The sequence below is a fragment of the Nanorana parkeri genome, unplaced genomic scaffold (genome assembly GCF_000935625.1).
Source record: "Nanorana parkeri isolate BGI_ZX_2015 unplaced genomic scaffold, ASM93562v1 scaffold613, whole genome shotgun sequence".
Lineage (NCBI taxonomy): Eukaryota > Metazoa > Chordata > Amphibia > Anura > Dicroglossidae > Nanorana > Nanorana parkeri.
Genome location: NW_017306881.1, coordinates 196695 through 219108, shown reverse-complemented (window position 1 = coordinate 219108; position 22414 = coordinate 196695). Strand labels below are relative to the sequence as shown.

At 38.2% G+C, this 22414-nt stretch overlaps 1 protein-coding gene across 3 annotated transcripts in view; it reads right to left on the bottom strand.

The window, feature by feature from the left end:
* LOC108792206 (bifunctional heparan sulfate N-deacetylase/N-sulfotransferase 4) overlaps window positions 1-22414 on the bottom strand; it is a 278647-nt gene that overhangs the window by 173543 nt on the left and 82690 nt on the right. For all 3 annotated transcript variants that reach the window (XR_001941547.1, XR_001941548.1, XM_018562927.1), the window contains one exon: window positions 7382-7469. Coding sequence is in view for 1 of the 3 variants with exons in the window: in XM_018562927.1 (XP_018418429.1) it covers window positions 7382-7469 (88 nt within the window). In the remaining 2 variants the exon portion in view is untranslated. The remainder of the gene's footprint in view (window positions 1-7381; window positions 7470-22414) is intronic.

Here is a 22414-nt window from a genome sequence, read left to right as displayed (position 1 = left end):
GGGGGGGTGCATTTATACATTTTGTCACAAGCTGCATCATTGCTAAACAGGAGGAGTAAGGCAGATCATGGGACAGATTCACTACAAGGTTATAAATTGAGTCATAAATTCCTCCCTCACCTGCTCTAAAGTAGCACTACAACATAATAAAACCTGACCACGTCTTAATTATGCATCTATTTAGAGTAAAAATCATAAATCTGTCTCAGAACATTGCATACTGTCCTACCTGGATGTGCAGCAATAACAAAGCACAGGCCTGTAAACCTGCCGCAGAGACTTTCCTGAAGGAGGGGCAGCCTGGTGTTAATTTGCTTGAAAAATGCCACAAATATATTTACCACATGTGTAATGCTACCCAAGACTATCAAGAGACTGAAGGCTTGTTACAGTAGATGGACAAAGACTATAGAAATGTTAGAGGAATGGTTGCTGGAATGAAAAAAAGGCAATGTAATGAATATTCTTCCTTTAAAGCGACGCAAAACCCTCAGCTTTGTTCTCCTTATACACATCTACATAATGAACATTCTCCAAAGCCATATTTATTTATGTTTAAAATAAACTCTTACTATTGTAATCCCTTTAGAAAGTCTGCTGCACTCGCTCCCATGTCTCTTCTCTCCAGGCACACTTCCTGTCCCTTAGTAAGAGCCATGCACCTTGATTCTGGTCACGTGCATATCTTTCTTTGCCTACAACTCCCTGAGGCCGAGAGGAATCATCTCTCACTGCACACAGCTGTCTCCTCCTCCTCCCCCTCTCTCTCCTCACTAAACCCACTGTGACAGTTTCACGGCTTGTAATCTCCTCTGCAATGCTCTGAATTATCAAAACTATTTTCAACAAATCTACAACAAGCGTCAGGTTTATAACAATCTACACAGAAAAAAACAACTTTATTTCAAATGTAGGAGCCATATCCTCTGTGACTGTGTGACCAGATTCAGCATGTCAGCTGAGACTCAGAAGAAAGTATGAGGCTGGTGAGAGCTCACATGCTGATTCTTCTCAGAAAGTTTGTGATCACAAGCAGCTCCCCCCACACTCCCTCCTTGGTAAGCCAGGAGGAGAGAAATCAAAGATCATATATCAGTGTGGGAGAGCTGAAGAAATCCCCACTCCTTGCAGAGTCTAGAGGGAGGGGGGGGTGTGGGTGGAGACTGAGACGACACACCCTTAGCATGTTGTAGTCCTTCACATGAACCAGCATAGAGGGTGGCAACTTTTCTGCACATATAGGGACCATGGAGAAGTAAAGCAGCCACCCTCTGGCAGGAAGATGTGGCTGGAGAAAAATTAAATCGGATTTTGGACCATTTGGAGCTGAACATTGACAAAAAAAGGTACAGAAGTTATTTTTATTATTTAATTTTTTAGTTTAGTGTCGCTTCAATGTCCTGTTTCTGTAACAGTTCTTATATCACACATATGGTGCCACAAAGAACATCTTCTCTGCCAACACCCCCCCCTCCATTTTCAAGGATGTCAAAGCAAAGTAAGGGGGAGGCATTGCTAGGTATACCATAATTTACAAGTCTCATGACACAAAGCCACAGAGGAAGTCCAGGAATACTTCTCCTCACACTGTTCCAGGTCACATACTAATCGGGTTTTAGTAAGTACCAAAGTGGGAAAAACACTGCTGGCTGGAGCTCAAGGGCCACACAATAAGTATCAAAGAAGATATGTGGTATAAGGGTTTTGAACTGTGCCCATTTAGGGACATAATTTTCTCATAGTACTGCCAATTTGTTACCCAAAAATCTGCTCACTTTTCTAAACTTCCAGAATTGGTATGGTTAAAAGACTTATGAAGCAATCTTTATTTATCTATTTATCCCACAAAAGGGCTACTTCTACAGTATAAAGCGGATAGGTATGCTAAGATCTGAAGGAATTATCTCATTTTTTTCTGTAGTCGCTTTTCCAAGCCACTTGTTTATTACCGCTGTACAAAGATACACACTGCTTTTTGCTCAGTTCAGAGTAGAGTTATTACTTTCTGTTTCATGCTCTTTCAGTATGTTCCAAACAGCTGAAATAAAACGCCTTAAAATATAGTACAACTGGGAAGAATTTCTTCTAAATAAAATAAATTGCTTCCATTTAGTATCTGCATTCAGAAGGATGTGAGTTCATTATCGCAGCTATTATTTTATGAAGCAATACATCTTGGGTATATCATTTCTCTTTCAAACATGATATTTTGCAGGCTATAATTAAGTTTAGTTTAGAAAAGTAATGGCAAAATGTAATTGTGTTGTGCATTAAAATGCCATGATAAAACTATCACAATAGGCTATTAACTGTGTTTCCTGATTTGTATCATGCCAATATCAGTACTATACTATTCTATTTTATGTCTTCTTTGTTGCTTTCTGGACAAGGACAGCAATGGTTTTATTGCAGATATGTGTCCTAAAAAATCCACACATGGTTTGTGACCCAATGCAAAAAATAACAGCTTACGTTTATTAAAACATTATTATGAGAAACCTGCAAAAATAGCATTTTGCAGAACTGCAACCTGGCAAAGCCTCCACTCAAGAGTTTGCCAAAGGGTTGCAATACAAGACTGAAGCTGATTGGACTAAAATTAAGGGTCACACACTTAAACAAGCTTCTAGCTCTTTCAAACTCTATGGGGTCTGTTTAAAAACAGTTTGAAGAGCCATTCACCTCGCAAAACTGTGTGTGAAAGGAAGCAAAAGCTAACATTTTAGGTATATTGTCTTTTCAGGTTAAATGTAACATTTGGAAAAATAATACCTCATTATGGCCATTAGATGAAGCTGAGGATCATGAGAAATAAACACCTATTGCCTGTGCTCCTCTACTCAATCAAGAGGCCATAAAGCAGTATTTTCCAAATGTTATAGTAGATCTAAACAAATACTAATAATGTTTGTTTTTGCCTCTATTTGTGCAGAACAAATGTTTAAAGAAATTTGCAGGGTGAATGGCTCTGTGATTTTTTTACAAATAGAAGGAGGGTCACAACTAAAGTCAGTGGGAGTAGTTCATCCTATCTGTACTTCTGCCCTGCACTTTGCTGAGCTCAGTAAAGCCTATTAGCAACATTAGTGCAGCAACAGCACAATTTAACATTACTTGAACTGAAAAAAAATGATATGGATAATATGAAAAGTCCTAGGGAAACAGCTCATTTGCTAAAAGGGATGATTTAATTAGTAGACTTAATTTATACATTTCTGATGTGCCTAGATATGGCATGTACATGTGTCAGCGGAGGGTGACACAGTACAGGAATCCAGGTAATAATGACACAAGAAATGTTGCATTCTCTGCAGACTGGATACATATTTCTGCATTTGCATCAGATGAATCAAGAAATGTACAATTAAGTGACTTGTCTGAATCATAATTTAATTAGTTTATTACTTTTTGCTAATGGTAGCCATCACTAGAGACTTTCCATATTTAGCCCAAAATAAGTGCACCTTTTACAGTGCCGCTGAAGGAACAGCACCTTCTTTTAACAGAAAATTATATATTAATTACTTTTGTTCCAAAAAGCACACACACAATTCTGATTTTTGCACAGTGGAGTATTAAGCACATGGGTGCTGGTGTACGACAAGGTGAATATAGAGAAGAAGGGTTTAATTAATATTAGAAATTAGTATGGTGAGTTGATAGGTAAATTATAGATTTTTAGGGATTTGTTAACTGTTAAGTTTTGGGAGTGGTTACAGGTTAACAGCTCCTACTAGCAGTTTAGAGTGAACCTGTCACTTTTGCCCTAAATAGCCCAGCCCCTTGATAGCACAACCCCACTTCCATTAAATCTTATCTTCTTTGCACTCCCCCATTACCCATTTGCATTTCAGATCCCTGAGTTAACATATCTGTGTAAGCTCCTTATAGACTGGCTGCTCAGGTCCCAATCATTGCATCTTGGGAGGAATAGGAGAAGGCAACATACTCCTCTGACACCATGTATTTACCAATGTTTTGGTAAATACATGGTGAAGGGTGCAATGGTGAGTGCGGCAAAAATAAGTATCAGAGGAAGCAGAAAAGGGTTAGAAAGGGAACCTGTCACTTTGCACATAATGGGCAGCGCAGAAGATCTACTTTCAGAGTTAAGGGATCAATCAAAACATTAAGAACTAACACACTGAATAAAGATGCTACAACAATGAAACACCAACAGCAATAATCTAAATCATAGAAACCTATTTTATTTTAATAAATACATTTGTCCAGCAATTTTAATTTGTAAACTCCTGCTCGGTTGGGTTTTAATACTGAACTACAAAAGTGATAAATCATTTCTTATCACAGTAATTTTGTAACTGGTATTTGGCTGAACAGCATGGGGAGCCATGCTAGGACTGGTTCATTTATTGTTCCCTTACAGCTTTAGACAATTCATTTATAAAAAGAAAGGCACAGTTAATTTGTCTTCCTGAGCTATTCGTATCCTGTAGCATGCTTATGTTCACAGTAAACTAGTGTCACATCCTTGGCTGTCCTATCCAGTTCCCTGAACAGAAAAATTATGCCACAGTCCGTGTTATATGTCCTTTAAGAAGATTTACAGAAATTGATGCTGTTTTTATGGCTTAGACTAAGGCACAAAACACATAGCTAATACCATATGCTAAAATAACTGCAGACAGTTGTAAAAACGTGCACAGTAAAAATCAGTTAAAATTATGCTGGATAAAACATAGAACAAATTACTTTAGGTTCTTATGTAATAAGGTCTGCCTTTAATAGCTGTTTTATTATTGAAAGGAAAAAAAACGACTCAGTACTAAGCTGTTTGTTAAAAGGATAATTTGTTCTGGTGAGGTTGAGGTATATGAATTGTTAAGGAGAAATAAAATATAAATCTGTTAATCCTAAATGGAAAAAATTTGAATATTTTGTGTATATTTATAATGTGTTTTTCTATGACACAGTTTTACAATCTAAATGGGAAAACATGTATCAACAAAAATCCTATTTTCTTAGTTTTCCTATTTTTTGCTTAGTACTTTTCCTTTAGTTACATAGTTAGTCAGGTTAATAAAAGACTATTCCATCAAGTTCATCCCATAGGTACTTCTATTTGGAATTATTTTGTGTAAATGTAATCTTCATACTATCAATAAATAAATAAATCACTATCAGTCTACAATTGTTTTGTAGCTATTAAAATATTATAGAGATTTTTTTACATAACATTTACAATATTTAGGGGCTTAAATGTACAGTAAATGTTACCCAAATTACTATTTAAGTTATGAACCGCTATATAAGTGTTTTAACTTACAAGTATATGGTTCTGAGGATTCAATCATGAGATTTTTGAGCTCAACACAATAAAATAAATGTATTGGTATATAGTATCAAGACTTAAATACAGCAAACCAACAATCTATTTAACTACAAAATACAAAGAAAAGATTTAAACATGCAAAATACACAGACATTGATATATATAACAGACAAACGATAGGCATGCATTTAAGGGGGGAAATAGTATATGGATATTTACCCATTAATCGTCACATGAGGGCCCCATCCTGGTGGTCTAAAAAGACTAACTCTTCCCTTCCTGCCCCTTGATTATTATACCACTGGTCTTCATAGAAATGTATTGAGAGACATTGATTGGTGGCCTCCCAATGCTTAATTTATTCAGATTGAATTTCTGTCTGGGCATTGGCTAACCCCAGGCCATGATTTTATCTAAACAAGGGGGACAATCTGGTTGTTTCACTAGCAACAAGGAAACCTTTGATGATATTGGCCAGAGACAGTGAGACTCAAGGGTCTCGGCTCCGAAGTGTTCCTGGATACCATTGTCACTTGTCTTGACCATTTACCATTAACTGGCTACGCCTAATTACATTAAAGAATCCCCATGTAATCAATTCCTCAGGACAGTATAACACAATCATTTCCCTACTCTATTCAGTCACCCAACATAGAATATGTTTAATTACAAAAATAAAAGTATATACATATGTCTTATGAAGATTTGACATAAATGCATAAGGTAACAGTAAACTAACTGTTAGCTAATAGAGATCAAAACATGCTAAATCATTTCTTTCTGGTTACACTCCTCCTCGTGACAGTGCCGCCAAAGTTTCCTGAAGGTCCTATACAAATACCAATCTTCTGAAAGCTGAGGACTGCCTAGACTTAGGCAGACCCCCAAATGTGACAGTGCTACATTATGGGATGGGTCGATTTTTTTTGTACAAGAGGTGGTTATTCCCAACACCCACTATGCATGGGTGGCCCAACTGATAACTATATTACACATGATAAAAAAGTCCTTCGCCATGGAGTAGGAGCTTTTAGGATGGTCATATCAGGAGAATAACTGAAAAGGGTTGATTCTACACCATATATTGCCTCCTATCCTATACTATCAGTTATCCTAGCTAAGTGTAAATTGCCCCAATACAGGTTTACTTAAAGGGTACCTGGGCTCAGACTTTCCACACCAAAGTATTTATATATTCGGAACAAGCAGTAACAGAACTTTCCAGAAGAACGCTGGGAAAACATTTCTAAACCCCTGCACTGCAAGCATTAAGTGTTCATTTTCATCTAGCTGCAAAAGTAACACCCTAAGGTTTAATAAGCTAACTGAAAAAATATATATTATTGCTAATTCAATACTTTATATTTAACTAACTAAAAAAATATTACTTTTATGTTTTTAGTATTGCTAGTATAAAACTTCACCAGCAAAGCAACATAGTAACCAGATACAGTTTATTTCTAGGAAGGATTGTGATAAGCATTTTGCAAGCAGTGTACAAGGTCAGATACTGCATTTTACAAATAAATCATTTAGGGCCTGTTCACATGAGATCAGGTCCTGATCAGGTGCTGATCAGCAGACGTGGAGCTGCTGATGCAGTGCGTTTTTGACGCGTTTTTGATGCGTTTTCGGTCCGGATGCTGACAGTTAATTTTTTTGTCAACGTTGATGACATCATAATAAGTGGAGCAAGAATACATTTTTTTCTTTTTTTTCCCCCTTAGCTGCATTGCGTTGCATTTCCGTTTCGTTGCGTTTTCGTGCGCGTTTGCGTATCCGCGACCGTTTCCGGACCTGACAAAATGTGACATGCAGTATTTTTTCTGTCGTAAGCTGAACGGACTGCGCACGTGAGAACTGGAGCCCATAAAACACATAGGGATACATTGGGATGCATTTTGAGTGCAGCAGCGTACGGAGCCGGTCAGCACACAAAACGGACGTCGTGTGAACAGGCCCGAGGAACAATTTGAGGCTCTTTTTCTGTCCAGATCCTAATATAGCAGTTTACAAATTATGTTTGCAACAAACAGTGTTATTTGAAATGATCATAGTCTGCTAATTTATACACTTTTATATTCTTACCTGTGTGATAGAACTTCCCTGAAAATCCAAGATTGAAGGTGAAATTTGCAACCTGAGTACGCAATAATTTTTGTGTGTGTAGCAACGCCTGAAAGAAAATAAGTAAATGAATTAGAGAAACTCTGTCATTAATAGACTGAAATTATATATAATATTATGAATTTGACATGATAGATGAATGGCCTATACAGTAAAATCAGAATATGCCATGGATCACTACACATAGACAGGAACTGCTGATGAATATTACTTTTAAATATTCACAGTATCTCTGCTTGTTTAAATAGTTATTAGTGTCAAATCCATATTTTCCTTGGAACTAAGAGAATTACAGATCAAGTATAGGATTCTTATAAATACAATCATGCTCAACAAATATTGAAATAAGAATGTGTATATATAGGAAACCTATGAACATAAGGAAAAAGAGGATACATTGCAGAATTTATTTAAACATGGATATTATCCTTCAGACATATGAACGAATACATCTGAATGATACATTTACATTTAATAAACCCATGGAAACTTCCACCTTACTCAGGGGAATCTGGTCCACCCTCTCCCATGCTTGGTTAGTGAGGTTTCCTATCACAATAAGCCAGCAGTAAAACATGGAAAGAGGAATGCCATAGGCAGGGACCAGCTACTCTACTAAACAGCAGTACAGGGACTTGAAGATGTTATTTTGCAAGTATCAGATACATTTATAACTGTAAAATGCACGCACATTTTAAATGTTTAATATGATTTCTCTCAACTGACCCTATCCTAATAACACTCTAGAGTCCTATATTTCAGTAATTGAGAAACCAAAGAAGGCTCTTTCCCAGTATGGCAATTATAGGCCCATCTTGCTCACTAACAACAATATACTATTAGTGGCTAAAATTATCACCTTAAAATTGCTTTAAAATATTGACAGAAACAGTCTGCCCCAAGAAAATAGGCCAGGGAAATATAACTAAAACTTTTACCTTGTCTCTCATACCCAATGCTGAAAAAGCCTAGTGTTGATTGCATAAAGGCATTTGAATGAGTCCTTTAAAAAAGTTAGAAAACTATGTAAAGACAACTACGGCTTGAGTACGACAACATTACACATTTTTAAACTGATATTCATATAATTTTTTTTCAGATCTTCTTGTTTGCCTTCTGGATTTTCTACAGATATGTGTGTATAGTTTACTTTGGCTGTTTCTCAGAAAGTTTAAATGAAAAGTAATCTTCACTTTTAATGGATGTGAAAGTCTGGGATAAAATATCATGACTGAGGTTAAGAAACAGTTAGTGACAATTTGAAAACCTGCCCATTGCACAAAAATAAAAAATAAATCAATTTAAAGAAGAGTTCTGCTTGAACACCACAACGCAAACCACATGAATTAACTGTTCAAATTATATAAAACGAATTAAAGTTTTAATTAAGCGTGTGCTCTCAACTTTAAAGGCGATTATCAGCCTAGTATGTTTACTTTCTCTTCCCTACCCATCACTTGGTGTGAAGGAGGAAGCCTTGTCTAAGTTGCGTAAGATGTGTAAGCACTCTTGTGTAAACTGTGTGTGCCTCCACAAACACAGGCACATCAGGGCAAGCCACTCGTCTCCCCTGATCCCCACAACAAAGTCCAAATCCCATTCGCACTGCCACGGTCTCAAAACCACAAGGTATATGTGGTGCCCAGGTGACCACATGGATGGCGCTGTGCAAAACACGAATAGTAAATAAAAGTAATTCAGCGGCACACACTTGAAGGGTTTTTTGAAAGTATTGCTATATTTATTCAATACCCAATGTTACATGCTGTCATACAGTGCTAAAGTTTCGGGTCCGCACAGGGATCGTTCATCAGAAGGATCACTGTCACTGTCGCTCTGATGAAGGATCCCGGTGTGGACCCGAAACTTTAGCACTGTATGACAGCATGTGACATTGGGTATTGAATGAATATATCAATACTTTCAAAAAACCTTTCAAGTGTGTACCGGTAAATTACTTTTATCCCCGTGATCCCCTTCTCTTCCCTTCTTCCTCTCTCTCTCTCCTTCTCCCCACTGCAAGCTAATAGATGCACACTCGGTGGAGATTGCTCGGTCCCTTGTGACCTTGTACTGGACAGAAAGTTCAGGGAAGTGGAGCTGAGGGAGTTGAAACCAACTGTATGGAAACATGATGACTGTAAATGTTTGGGAAAAAATGTAAAAAAATACTTTGCAGGGCAAAGTATATTTGTTTGATCTGGATTCATTATTATAAAAAAATTACAAACCTAAATCTAAAACCCCACTGCAGTCATTGGTGGGTAAATCTTGAAAATCAATTCTGACTATTTTCAAGACTAATAAGGCTAATAGGCAAGGGATTTAAAAAATAGGGCATAGGGAGCAGGCACTGCCCTGGTAAACATGTACCAATGAAAAAAAAACATAAAAAAGTACTGTTCCACAGGGAGGGACTTCATTTGTATGCAGCCTCAAGGGCGACATTGGAAAAACAGCAATCCCTTCAATTACATGATTGGGAGATTCTTTAGACTGTATGTGGTGTAACGGAATTATGTGGCATCACACAATTTGCAAGTTTAATACTTTTTTTCTTTACTTTAATAACATGTTGGCCCTTAATATAGCATCAGCAGCACCTACATTTTTTAACTTGCCATAACTGTCATGAATTGGCCGGCGGGAGTAGCAGCCAGCCACAACAGATATAAAAGCAATACTAGTTTTCACTCTTCCAGAAATGAAGCTTAAGCCCCCAACTTTGTACAAACTGGCCAGTGGCCAGTTTGATAGAGAGTCATTGTGCTTCTTTTTTTTTATCACAGAAGCACAGTTTGTTTTCTTTAAAGTTTAATAAAATGTCAGTGCATCAAAACACTTAAAACCACAATCCCACATTTCTTGCATTCCCACTCGCAACCCCATATTCCATAAATATTCAAAATATAGACTTCAGGTATGTGTTTGGTAGAAATTGGCTAGCTTCAGGAGTTCGGCATTGTGGGCCTTTTCAAGGTACTATTTGCCAACAGCACCATAATGGTCAGCCTTCAGTCATTGTAGTACAAGCCATTTTGGTAACACATGCATGAGGAAACTGGACTATGGATCAATAAAACACAAAATCAAGGTTGTTTGCCCAATAAGCCCTAAGGTAAGGCGTCAAAAAAAAGTTTCAAATGTGGCAATATCGTCTTTCAGTTTGAGATTAGTAGGATTGCAAAATCAATATAAGAGAGACTAAATATTCACACAAATGGTCCAAGTACACATTCTTGTGAGACACACTAGGCCAGTACACCCAATATTTTCACTCATACTTGCAACTGGGGAGATCCTGGCAAAAGGCTTATCTAACGGCTACACTCCCTATATATATATATATCTTAACATTTCCTAGGAAGGTCCAGACTAAAGCTTGGTATACATTGGTAGATTTTCAAATGAACTTTCAAATGAAAAATCTCATCATTTTGTTGTTCAAAATTTCATGATTTAAGCATACGATTTTGGAATGAGTTAAAGGAGAACTATGGGGTAAAAATGTTTTCCATAATTCTCTTTTGGTTCACGGGAGGACATATACTGCATCCTCCCATGACCCAAAACTCAGCATATAGTGGGCTATTGGCTGCTATATGCTGAGAGTGCCGCAGCCAGGACGGATCCTGACAATACTGTGGAGATCCACCCAGCTGCCTGACTATGCCTACCCCCTCCCCTGTCCATCCCTCTACTCAGCGCTGGATGATCAGAGCGGGAAGGGGGGAATCCCTGCAGAGAGCAGTGACTGACAGTCACTGCTCTCTGCAGGTAGATAATCGGGAAGTAAGCGGATCGGCTGTATGTCTTCCCAATCAATAGAGCCGACGTGTAACAGTTTTAAAGTCACAAGTCGGCTCTAACTATGGGAATAAGTGTGTTTACTTTATCTTTTAAGTTTCTCGAACAAAAACCACATTCACTGTTAGAATTTATTTTACTTGAGAAAACATTTGTATCATGCTTTTTCCGTCATGAAGGTTGAAATCGATTGTGAATTTAACCCCATTAACTATTAGAATATCAAACAAATGTTCTGGAATCAATTTTGGAGTGTACTGGTGTATGGCCATCTTAAGTTTCCTTTACAACTAAACATTGTGAACTACAATAAAGCCTGAATAGCTCATAGTACTGCACTTCCTGTGAGTATTTCAGGACTCTGTTAGAAAAACATATTTGTGTACATGTATAAGCTGTATTTTAAGATCAATTTAATGAGTTTGATCAAATCAGAACTGGATTAAATGGTCATTTTTCTTTATCAATCTAGAGTTCAGCTTTAACATTTAAGTCAAGCCAAGCCTGTTAATCACAAATTGTATGTACGCTAGGGACTCTGTTAGAAAAACATATTTGTGTACATGTATAAGCTGTATTTTAAGATCAATTTAATGAGTTTGATCAAATCAGAACTGGATTAAATGGTCATTTTTCTTTATCAATCTAGAGTTCAGCTTTAACATTTAAGTCAAGCCAAGCCTGTTAATCACAAATTGTATATGCGCTACATGGCAAAAAAAGTGGGCCAATTATTGACTTAAGATGAATTTGGAAAGAAGTACTATTAATACTACAACATAGAATATGTAAACTGGTTACTGTTAATTCTAAAGCATATAGTACAAAGACATTTAAGAATTGTGCACTTCTAACCTTCCTGTTTAGGGAAGACCATTTTCTGTTCCAATGTTACTGTAAAGCAATATATGTAAAATAAAATGCTTTATAGTCCATATGTATTAGTACAGTGGTGAACCACATGAAAATGAGAAGTTAACTATTTTCTCCAAAGGTACATTTGAATATGCATCAGATGCAGAAGAAAATGTCACTGTGTGTTTTTATGGATAGCATTCTGTTAATGGTCGGGCCTCACTCCTGCAAGGAGAAGCCATAGAAAAAAGTCAGCTCAGTACACAGACCTGGTGTTTGCAGGACATATGTCCAAGGTCAGAGCTGTATGAAACCACCCAAAAAACACTGGCAAAGGGTGCACTGGTAAAAAAAAATACTGTATACACCAGTAAAAAATGATTTCCTGTAAGAGCTGAATAAAGGATGTCTGACATTTTAGCATTTTTAACATGCATGTTTCTGTGCTCTGGCCTTCTATGTTCATAAAGGAGTATGTAACATAGAGCACAGCATACAGAGTATGATGGTGAAGAATATGTCACTCACGCTATACATTACATACTCTTGGCTATTGCTCTCTGTATTTTCTGTTGTATGTTGCATACTCCTGACTACAAGAGTTCTCATCAATTCAGCCACCTCACAAGAAATTTGTCTCTCTCTCCTCCCCAAGCACTCATCTCGTAAAAAAGCAAAAATCTTAACCATAGGGAAAAAAGTTTACAGTGGAGTACAAACTGTGTTCTTGGAACATAGAGGAAGGAGATGGATCACATGACTGGTCCAGGCACCCATTGTCAGCAAACACACTGGGGTCTATTCACAAAAGGGTGAAGAGTTTGGAAAAGGCAGGAGAAGTGAACAATCTAGGCCTACAAAGCTGAACTGGAAAGTGAGCTGAATTGGGGAATTTTTTCCAAATCGGCTATTTTGGCCTAGATTGTTCACTTCTCCTGCCTTCTCCAAACTCTTCACCCTTTTGTGAATAGACCCCACTAGGATTACTGCCTGTAAAGATACCTGTCTTGCAAGACTCTGTTCGGTGTTTTTGCTTAGCTGCTGGTGATACAACACATGGCTTGGCAGGGACTTCTGCATAGTGTAATAAAAGGAAGAGACACTGATATGTGCCCCAGGTGTCTGGGTCTAGCGACACCCATGGCTGCATATATCCTGGCTTCTGAAATCTGAAGAAGCCCAAGTGTTACAAACCTGCAGTCTAGACTCCCAAACTCAAACTCTCGCAGATCCCCCTACACTTAATTATCAGTGTTTCAGTTATTTCAATAAAAGCTGCCATTATAATCATATATTGTTTACAAACTAGTGCTATAAGTATAATAAATAAGAGTTGACATTTGGGTGTTATGCACAAGAGCACTAAAAATGAATGGGGTGAGTAAAGAAGTCAGTAATTCATGTAGTCTTCTGTGGCATGTCATCGACCATCTTTTGTAGATCCTCGGCGGTTTGTGACAATCTCTTGAAGAATTTCCACAGTTACTGGCCACCTGTTTGACTGTTTCATGCAGTATGTCTGCAGTCCCTGACCATTTTCTGTAGGATAGCCACAATCTCTGACTGCCTCCTGTAGACAGAGCCTCCTGTAGAATATATGAAGACCCTAACTATCTCCTGTAAAATGTTCACAGTCATACTGTCTCCTGTAGAATATTTGCAGTGCCAGATACCCACTTCCACCAGCCATTCCTACTTTCCATTCCTACTTTCCTGTTTTGTTCACACCTTGTCTATCTCCCTCACTAGTGCCCGTAGATGGCACTGACAAATATAAGAAATTCCTTTTCATAAACTTTTCTAACTAAACCCCCAAGGGTTAGTACATATTGCACTGCCTCACTAAATAACCCTATCTCTTTGTAGACAACAAATGTATAATACATTACTTTTGGTTGTCATTTTCTGAGGTAAGTTGCAAATGCTATGTAGTTTTTTTTTCTCTTATACTTGTCACTTGCTGCTGTCTCATTTTTTTATCAGCCTGTAACAGAAATTCTGCTAAAATATGCTAGATGCTGTCAGTTGTCAAGACATATCAAAACTCTGGTTTCAATGGAGAAAGACCACAAGCATGTGCATACGTTTTGCATTTTAGAGTATTATTATAAATATATGCTATTCAGATTGTGAATTATTAACAAACATATTATGGTTTAGCTGGATAACTCCAAATTTTCCTTCCCAATATTGGGCCTATACAGTGATAGCATATATTCTTATTTACACACATAACACAAAATAAATCCGGTAAGCAGACATTTGTCAATTCCAGAACACTTCTGATTCAAGTCATATGTTTTATTTGTCTCATATATATACTAGGCAGGGTTTATTAAACACACAGTGCAAACAAAAGTAAGATAGTCATTTAAAAAAAAAAATCATACTCAATAGAATTATATTCCAAGAGCTAAGGCTGGAGCCATCCCATGACAGGGCAATGACAGGGTTCCATAAAATTGAATCTCTAGTCAAAACCTTTTTTTTTCTTTTTTAGTTTCGACAGTGTAGGGAATAGTAAAACCCCAGTCAGATTTTTTTTGCTGTCTATATCCCACTGGGAAGATTTATTTTCACTTCCTGTGCCAGAGACACAACAGAAAATCTCTTTAGTATGGGGGGAAATTCAATATTAGACAGTTGTTTAAAATATTTCCCTCTCTCCTTTATCAATGACAACAGTAAGATTTTGGATTTTTCATCACTTTTTCTCCAGGAGGTAATGGACAGATAGGGAGGAATAATCTACCCAGCAGGGCTAAAGAAAGCATAAATCCCTGCCAGAGGTTCTAAACTCTCCCAACTGTATCCAAAACTAAAAACAGTGTTGGACAGAGATGCTTCATTAACATATATAATCATGCTCATAAGACTATGAGCTTATATGCCTCACATGAACCTGCACATCTCAATATGGTATATGATAGATAGTTTTACCTGATTATTATTGTATAAATCTTATGCAGATAGCATTAGTATATATCAATAATAAATATACATATTTCCATAGGGAAGTGCATATCTCTTACGCTACGTGTTTTGCGGTCACCAACGCTTCTTCAGGAGATTATGGACATATATTATAATATACAACCAAGTATTGTAAGTCACTCTTGATAGATAAATATCATTAACATCAATGATGTTAAATTGAAACTAATCAAAATAGAGTATACATACATAGCTCACAGATATATTTTACATCATGGCTCAAAGAAATAGGTAACAAAATTATACCATCACACAGGTGGGAGGAGCGATGCATTGATTATTAAATATTTCTTAATATTTGTCATGATAGGATTGGGGATGATCCCAGTCGAGCATGCCTGGACGCCCACCTGGTCGATGCAATGCATCGCTCCTCGCTCCTCCCACCTGTGTGATGGTATCATTTTGTTTTCTATTTCTTTGAGCCATGATGTAAAATATATTTGTGAGCTGCAAGGACCAGTCTACGATCAAATTAAGCTGACTCCACAGTTCAGGCAAGTATAACTTTTTTTGACCTAGACAAAAATGAGCAGCTAATAAAAAAATCTCCTGGAGTAAATAAGTTATAACTCCTACATTTGTATGCTTCATAAAAGTGGTTTATTAAGCAAGTTTTTTTAAAGGAGTTTTTTCATGACTTTGGTACATAATCAACATACATGTTTTCAACTATGCTAACAATAATTGGGAAAATGACCTTGCTTGTGTGACTATTTACTATCTTTAATTTGTAACATGTATATAGTAACAGGAAATGCATCAAACAATTGCTGTCACAATAAATTGCGGTAATTGCACATCTAAGACATGAATTGAAATAGACAGTACAGCAGTTTATGCAGTGTTAATTAGTTTTATCTCAAGATGCTTTTATTCATCCTTCATTTAGAAGCAAAGTGTGTCATGGTATGTAAAGTGGGCAGCTTGCTATACCAAATATAAAAATGTGGGGGCAGGCTGGATGACATTAGAAATACAACACATTCTGTAAAGGATAAAAAAGGGGAAGAGGGTTTCAAAACCTCATCCACTTAAAAAGCCAACAAGCAGACAATTCTGATATTGTCAGGGATATTAACATACCATGTACTCCTCTGTCATTGTCAAAATAATTGACATTTTCATATACTTAACAAATGAATAAATGTTTGCCAAGAAACATGACAACAATAAAAAGGGTTTTGATTTACTACAGAAATAGAGCATGTTCACTTTGTAAGTGTGTGTTTCATATGTAAAGTAAATGTTCATTTAGGTTAGCGAATGAAGTAACGCTGCATGAACTGTAATCATCCAATGGTGTGCAAGTCTTGTTTTCTAATTTCCCTTGTGAACACCGATTCGCCCTATTTACAATGCAAGCTGGAAATTGGAAAATAAATATTTACTGAACAGCTTCTATTCATTTAATAAATCAACCCCAGTTTTAGGGATATATAGCCATCAATTAAACATTCACCAGCACCCTCCTATTCACCACTTATTTACTAAATACCTTGTAACAGACTGCAGCTAATCTAAAATAAATCCAATGCTCCATACATTCAAATGGAAAATTGATCACTACAATTGGATCCTATTACAAAAAAAGTAAGCATTATCAAAGAGGAAGTTCCAGCAGATGCATCCCACTGGCCAATTTTGCACTCCTTGTAAATATAGAAACACATTCTTTAGTCCCATATCAAATGTACTAACAAACCATTGGATGCATTTTAAAATAATAATACAAATGTTTTCAATTTTGTTTTATATTGGCTTCCAACAATGCCCTGTACAGCACAAACCAGACTGGGAGAAGGAGGTTGTGCTTGGCAATCTAATCAAGGTGCTTTGCTCAGTACTGTCATCTAACATGTTTTTTGGCGTTGGAGTCTGCAGTGTGTGTTTAGGCAGCTTATAGAAGAAAAGGAACACAAGGAACTGAGGACATGTACATTTATCATCCAATGAATAGACATATGGCACAGGAGACAATGCATTACTTCATGGGTGTGTGAGCCAGAGTAGTATCTTAAGATAATGATACATATGTTGGCAGGTAAACAGATAACGTAAATGTATTTTAGCTGTGTATGTTGTTGTTTGGTTGTAGTTCTGTATTGATATCTGACTAGATGCTTGTATGTTTTGCTGCATGGCCTTAAATCCATCCTGCACTGACTTGTAGTGCCTGTCAAATGTGACTTTTGGGTAATGCCCAAGTGATACAAAGATGCTGCAGCAGCAGGATTGGTTCCAGAACTACCCACTTGGGAAACCTTGATACTTTCCTTCACTATAATGCTAGGCATTATGATGAAGCCTGCCAATGTAGCAAACAAGGCCGTGGCTTGGATAAATGCAGCCCTAAACCTGCATGGAAAATCTATCGGCTTCACTGTTTCCTGCAGACATTCATCCACATACTGTTCTCCAACACTTTGACGTACAAAATGCCTTCTGCTACAGCCAAAAACTGTTGACTCATCAGTCCAGAAAACACCTGTTGCCATTGTTGACATTTTCTACATCCCAGTAAACTTGATGCAATTATTATCTGCTGAAGTCAGTTTTTATGACTCGCCAATGTGTTTTCAGTAGGGTTGCACAGATACCAAGTACAGTACTCGGTACAAGTACGAGTACATGTACCGATACTTTTTAGCTGCAAGACTAGACTAGAGAAAAATTAAAAAATTAGGAGGCAGCTGTCATTTGTAAGGAGCACACAGAGCTCCTGGGATTTGTACATCTCTGTTTTAATGTACGATTTTGTTTTTAAAAATATAAATAAAGGGATGCACAGATACCAGTTTTGCGAGTACGAGTACTGGTACTTGCCGAGTACTTACAAGTACATTACTGATACATTTTTGTTTATTGTCATGTGAAAGTTTTTCTAAAAAAATACAGACTAATGATTTCAGGATAGTGGTGGAGCACCAGAGCCAGGTCCTAGCTGCAACCGCTGCAACCCTGGTAGTTCTCGTGAAAATGCCAAGTATCTGCACTGGTACTCGAAAAGTATCTGTGCATCCCTAGTTTTCAGTCTATAAATGATTTGCGAAGAGCTTGGGCAGCACATCAGAAAATCCCTACCTACTGCGAAGTTGAAGGTTTAACTTCGCAGTAGGCTACCTACATCGCATGAAGGCTACCTCATCTACACTGGCCTCACTTTTTGGCGTGGTTGTCTCTCACCCAGTTTTATTACTTCTATAAGCTCTTTGATTTTCAGTTAATTAATTTGGTAAGCCATATATTAGCACTGGGATAATTGCCTACATAGACCTCATGATTTTTCAGTGTTCTATTACTATGTTAATTTCTTCAAGAGCATTTAAATACCTTATTGTGTTACTTCACTTTTTACAAAAGGAATTATTGGAACTCTAACATACATTGTTTTCTATTTTTTAAAGGTAATAATCCGCGCTTAGGCTTTCACCCAATTAAATCCCAATCCCAGTGACAGCTGCAGTGAAACAAAAGGAGCTAATTATCTCCTTTAGTCAAACCAAATAACCACAGAAAATGCTGCGCTATCCCAACCCTCAAAAGATCATCTCTTAAGCTCTAATAGCAACTATGAACCTCAATAATAGGTCAATATGTATAATCTTATTATTAATGCAAATCATTGGGGTCTATTCACAAAGCTGCCGAAGGATCTAGCCGTAGCTTTGGTTGATCCTTCGGCTAGCTTTGGACCCAGGACCCCTTCGGTTCAGTAGAACCGAAGGGCTGCTGTCCAGGCTATTCACTATAGCACGTACAGCTCCCGAAGTTGGCCGAGCGGCTCAGTCGAGCCGAAGGCATATGCCTCGGCTCAACTGAGCCACGCTGAAAGCCGAAGCTGGCCGAATGGCCGGCCGACAGCCTGCTTCTGAGAGCTGGGCGGAGCCAGCCACTTGCAGACAGATGAGCGCCCCTGGTTACCAGCTTACCCGGGACGCTGTCATTACACACTGAGAGCGGCCTCTCCGTGTTCTCAGTGTGTAATGACAGATGTCGTTTCTAGTTACCTGGTAACCAGGAACGCATCTGTCATTCCTCCCCCGGATGCTCTGGGAGTCTAATAGGCTCCCGGCTGCCCGGGAGAGAAACACTTTCTTACAGAAAGGTTCACTCTGCTTGATCGAGCAGAGTGAACCTTTCCCTGCTCGGTTTTGTCTTTTTTTTTTCTTCTGATGGCAGAAAAAAAAATCGCCATAGGAAAGCATAGCTAGATTCCCATTGGCTATTTCAATTTGCAATAGCTAGTTTGCTTTTGGCTGTTGCAAAGTGAAATAGCCAATAGGAATCTAGCTATGCTTTCCTATGGGGATATCTTTGTTTTTTTTTTGCTTTTTTTTGACAGCAGCAGAACCGCCCAGCCAATAGAAAACAGTTGGGCGGAGCTAGCTGTCACTGCTAGCTCCGCACAATAATTTTTTATTTTTTTTACTTTTTAAACTATTTTTTATGCTCAACGGCATTCGGCTATTTACTCACTGCTGTTCGGCATCTATAAGAATAGACCGAACAGCAGCGAGTAGCCTGCCGGAGGTTCGGCTTAGCCGATCCAGCCTATCCGGCTATTCACTTCAGCTGTACCAGCCTGAAGTGAATAGCTGAACAGCTTTCAGCTCACTTCGCTTGGGGTCGGTGAGTCATTCGGCTGACTACAGCAGCTTAGTGAATACACCCCATAAAGTGTTAAAAATTCCTTGTGAGGTATAAAAAAAATAATGATCAAAATAACAAATAGTCCATATTCAACTGTGACTTCCTGTGATTTCTTCCAATATGTAGTGAATTCCCTTTGTGTTCCTATGGCCATAGCTTTTTAGAAGGCTTCTCTCTCAATCTCAAAGTGACAGGAAACTCTGGCTGTCCTCATAGAAATAATAGGGACAGACTGAGCTTCCTCTCATTAACATACAATGCAGGCAGTGTTCAAATCTAGTTTACAACTGATAATGAGGTCTGCAAGCACAGTACAGGCAGGGCTAATTAGGTTCTCATTAGCCTGCCCATCCCATTTGCATTCCAGAGGAAAATTAAGTACAGAGAAAATATTTTCTTATCGAATAGGGCATAAAATATGCAAGCAGCAGCGTTTACTTTATTTTTTAAAATTATGATACATGCATAAAAACATGTAACAAATATAAAATGAGTATCAGCACCATTTGTTTGCAAAAGCGGAAATACACTTTGAGGGCCCATTCACACCAGAAGCATTTGGGCTGCACTGGTTACTTCAGCGCAGCCCCAATGCATAGACAAGGTAGTAGTGTGCTGTGAAAAAAGTGTGGCAAGTTGCACTTTTTTTCAACGGAGCATGCTGTGACGTGGTTCAGCCAATTGCACCGTGATATGCCAATAGATCTTAATGAAATTACATTTCTAACAAAAAAAGTAAACAGTGTGATGCACTAGGATCAGCGTTGTCTTCAGATTCTCCTGTCACTTGAAAAACCCTGCCTTGAAAACTGACAATTTTTTTATTTCTGCCTACCCTGACTTTGGACTGTCTCTGAATGATAATTGTCTGCTCATTGCCCTGACCTTGGATTTTCTTTGGATTGCACTTGTTACCTGCTTGCCCTGACCTCGGACTGTTTCTGGTGTGGTGCTTGTTTGTCGTCTGCCCTGACCTTGGACTGTTTCTGCATTACACATTTTCTACTGCCTTACCTCGGAAAGGTCTCTGGATTATGCTAATTGTCTGCCACCTGCCCTGCCTCTCTGGACTGTCCAACAAAGACTCATCAGCAGTGCTTCAGCTCATGCCTTATCTCCAAAAGACTACAGGAAATATTTTCTGTCAACTTCATTCAGTCCCTTGTGCCAGCAAGCCAGAAACCATAGAATTGCATAATAAGCCCTGGGGGGCAACCAAGTAGCGGTAGTACTGGTTGCCTTAAGGGAACAGGGTCTCCTAAAGACAGAAGATGCATACAGTACAACTTCTGCTTTATTTTTGTGCAATAATACATAAAAAAGTGATTTGATTTATTTTTTAAATCTGGCTGGTCTCTCAAATGTTGCAAAAGGACTTAAAGTGTATATCACTTTTGAAACTCCTTCTGGAAGGATGACTGTACAATTGAAAAATGAAAATAAAAATATATGCACAATAAAAAAGCAACAAGTGTGAAAGCAAGGCAACCCAGTGAAAGGAGAGCCAGCTTTTTACCAATAGCTGCCCCCCTTCACATATGCTTACAGTGAGGTGGATCCAGCCACAATCAGGACATATGTCAAAGAGTTTATTTACCACTTAGAATGGGGCAGTTGTGGTCACTCTTGGATGGTGGCATAAATTCCCAAATTATTCTTTTCTTGGATCAGGGAGGGGTGAAACACCACCCATGAAGCCATCCCCCCAAAAAGCAATCCTTCTCCTCACTGCCAGAACCTCCGAACTCCTCATAACTGCCAGCAAGTTTTCCCTCCTCCATTTGCTGCTACCTGTCCTTCCCCCTGTGCTGTGGCAAAGAGTGCCACAAAGAGTTACTACCTCGTTAGAGTGGAGCATTTTGGTCTCCCTCTAGTGGTGGCAGTAGATTCCCCCAAGACTTTCCCCTTGTATCATGGAGGGTGCTTTGTTTTTTCACCTTGGGTGCACAACACTGCTGATTGAAAGCTGATTGATTTGAGGTGCTGTTCCCACTCAGCTCTTTGCTGCATAGTTTTGTGTTTACTTATGCATGTGATACCCAATTAGCTAGAACTTTTACAATGGCTGATATGTTGCATGCAAGCTCTTTCAATTTGCTGCCTAGTCAAGTGTTCATGTACTGTCCTGAAGCCAGTCAATTTCTACTACCTGAAGTCTATATTTTGAATATTTTGGTAATAACTTTAGTTATAGGGATGGGAAGAGATTCAGAGAATGTGGGGTCAGGGTTTTGAAGTTTTTGGTGCCCCCTGTTTTGACATTGTATTAAACTTTGAGGACATTGAAGTGTCGCACTGTGAAAGAAGAAGCACAAAACCATACTATTAAATTGTTGTGCGACTGGCCAATGCGTAGCAAGTTGAGGGCTTTTATTTGAAGATTACAATTCCCTATAGCTTTTAGATCCGTGGTGGCTGCTACTCATACCAGTCTATTGATCACATCCACAGCTACCTAAGTTACAATGCTGCTATAGTAAAGTCAAGCAATCAAGTAAAAATGTATTGCACAACACATAATGGGATTTCAGCATGTGGTGTGACTGAAGATGTGCATAAAAATTGTACTGATCTGTAACACAATATATAGCTTAAAGACATTCTCCCAAGCTGCCAATTGAAAGGCGTGTTTTTCTAATGGTTGTGGTTGCATATAAAGGAGGACCCTCTCCCTGCTGTACAGTA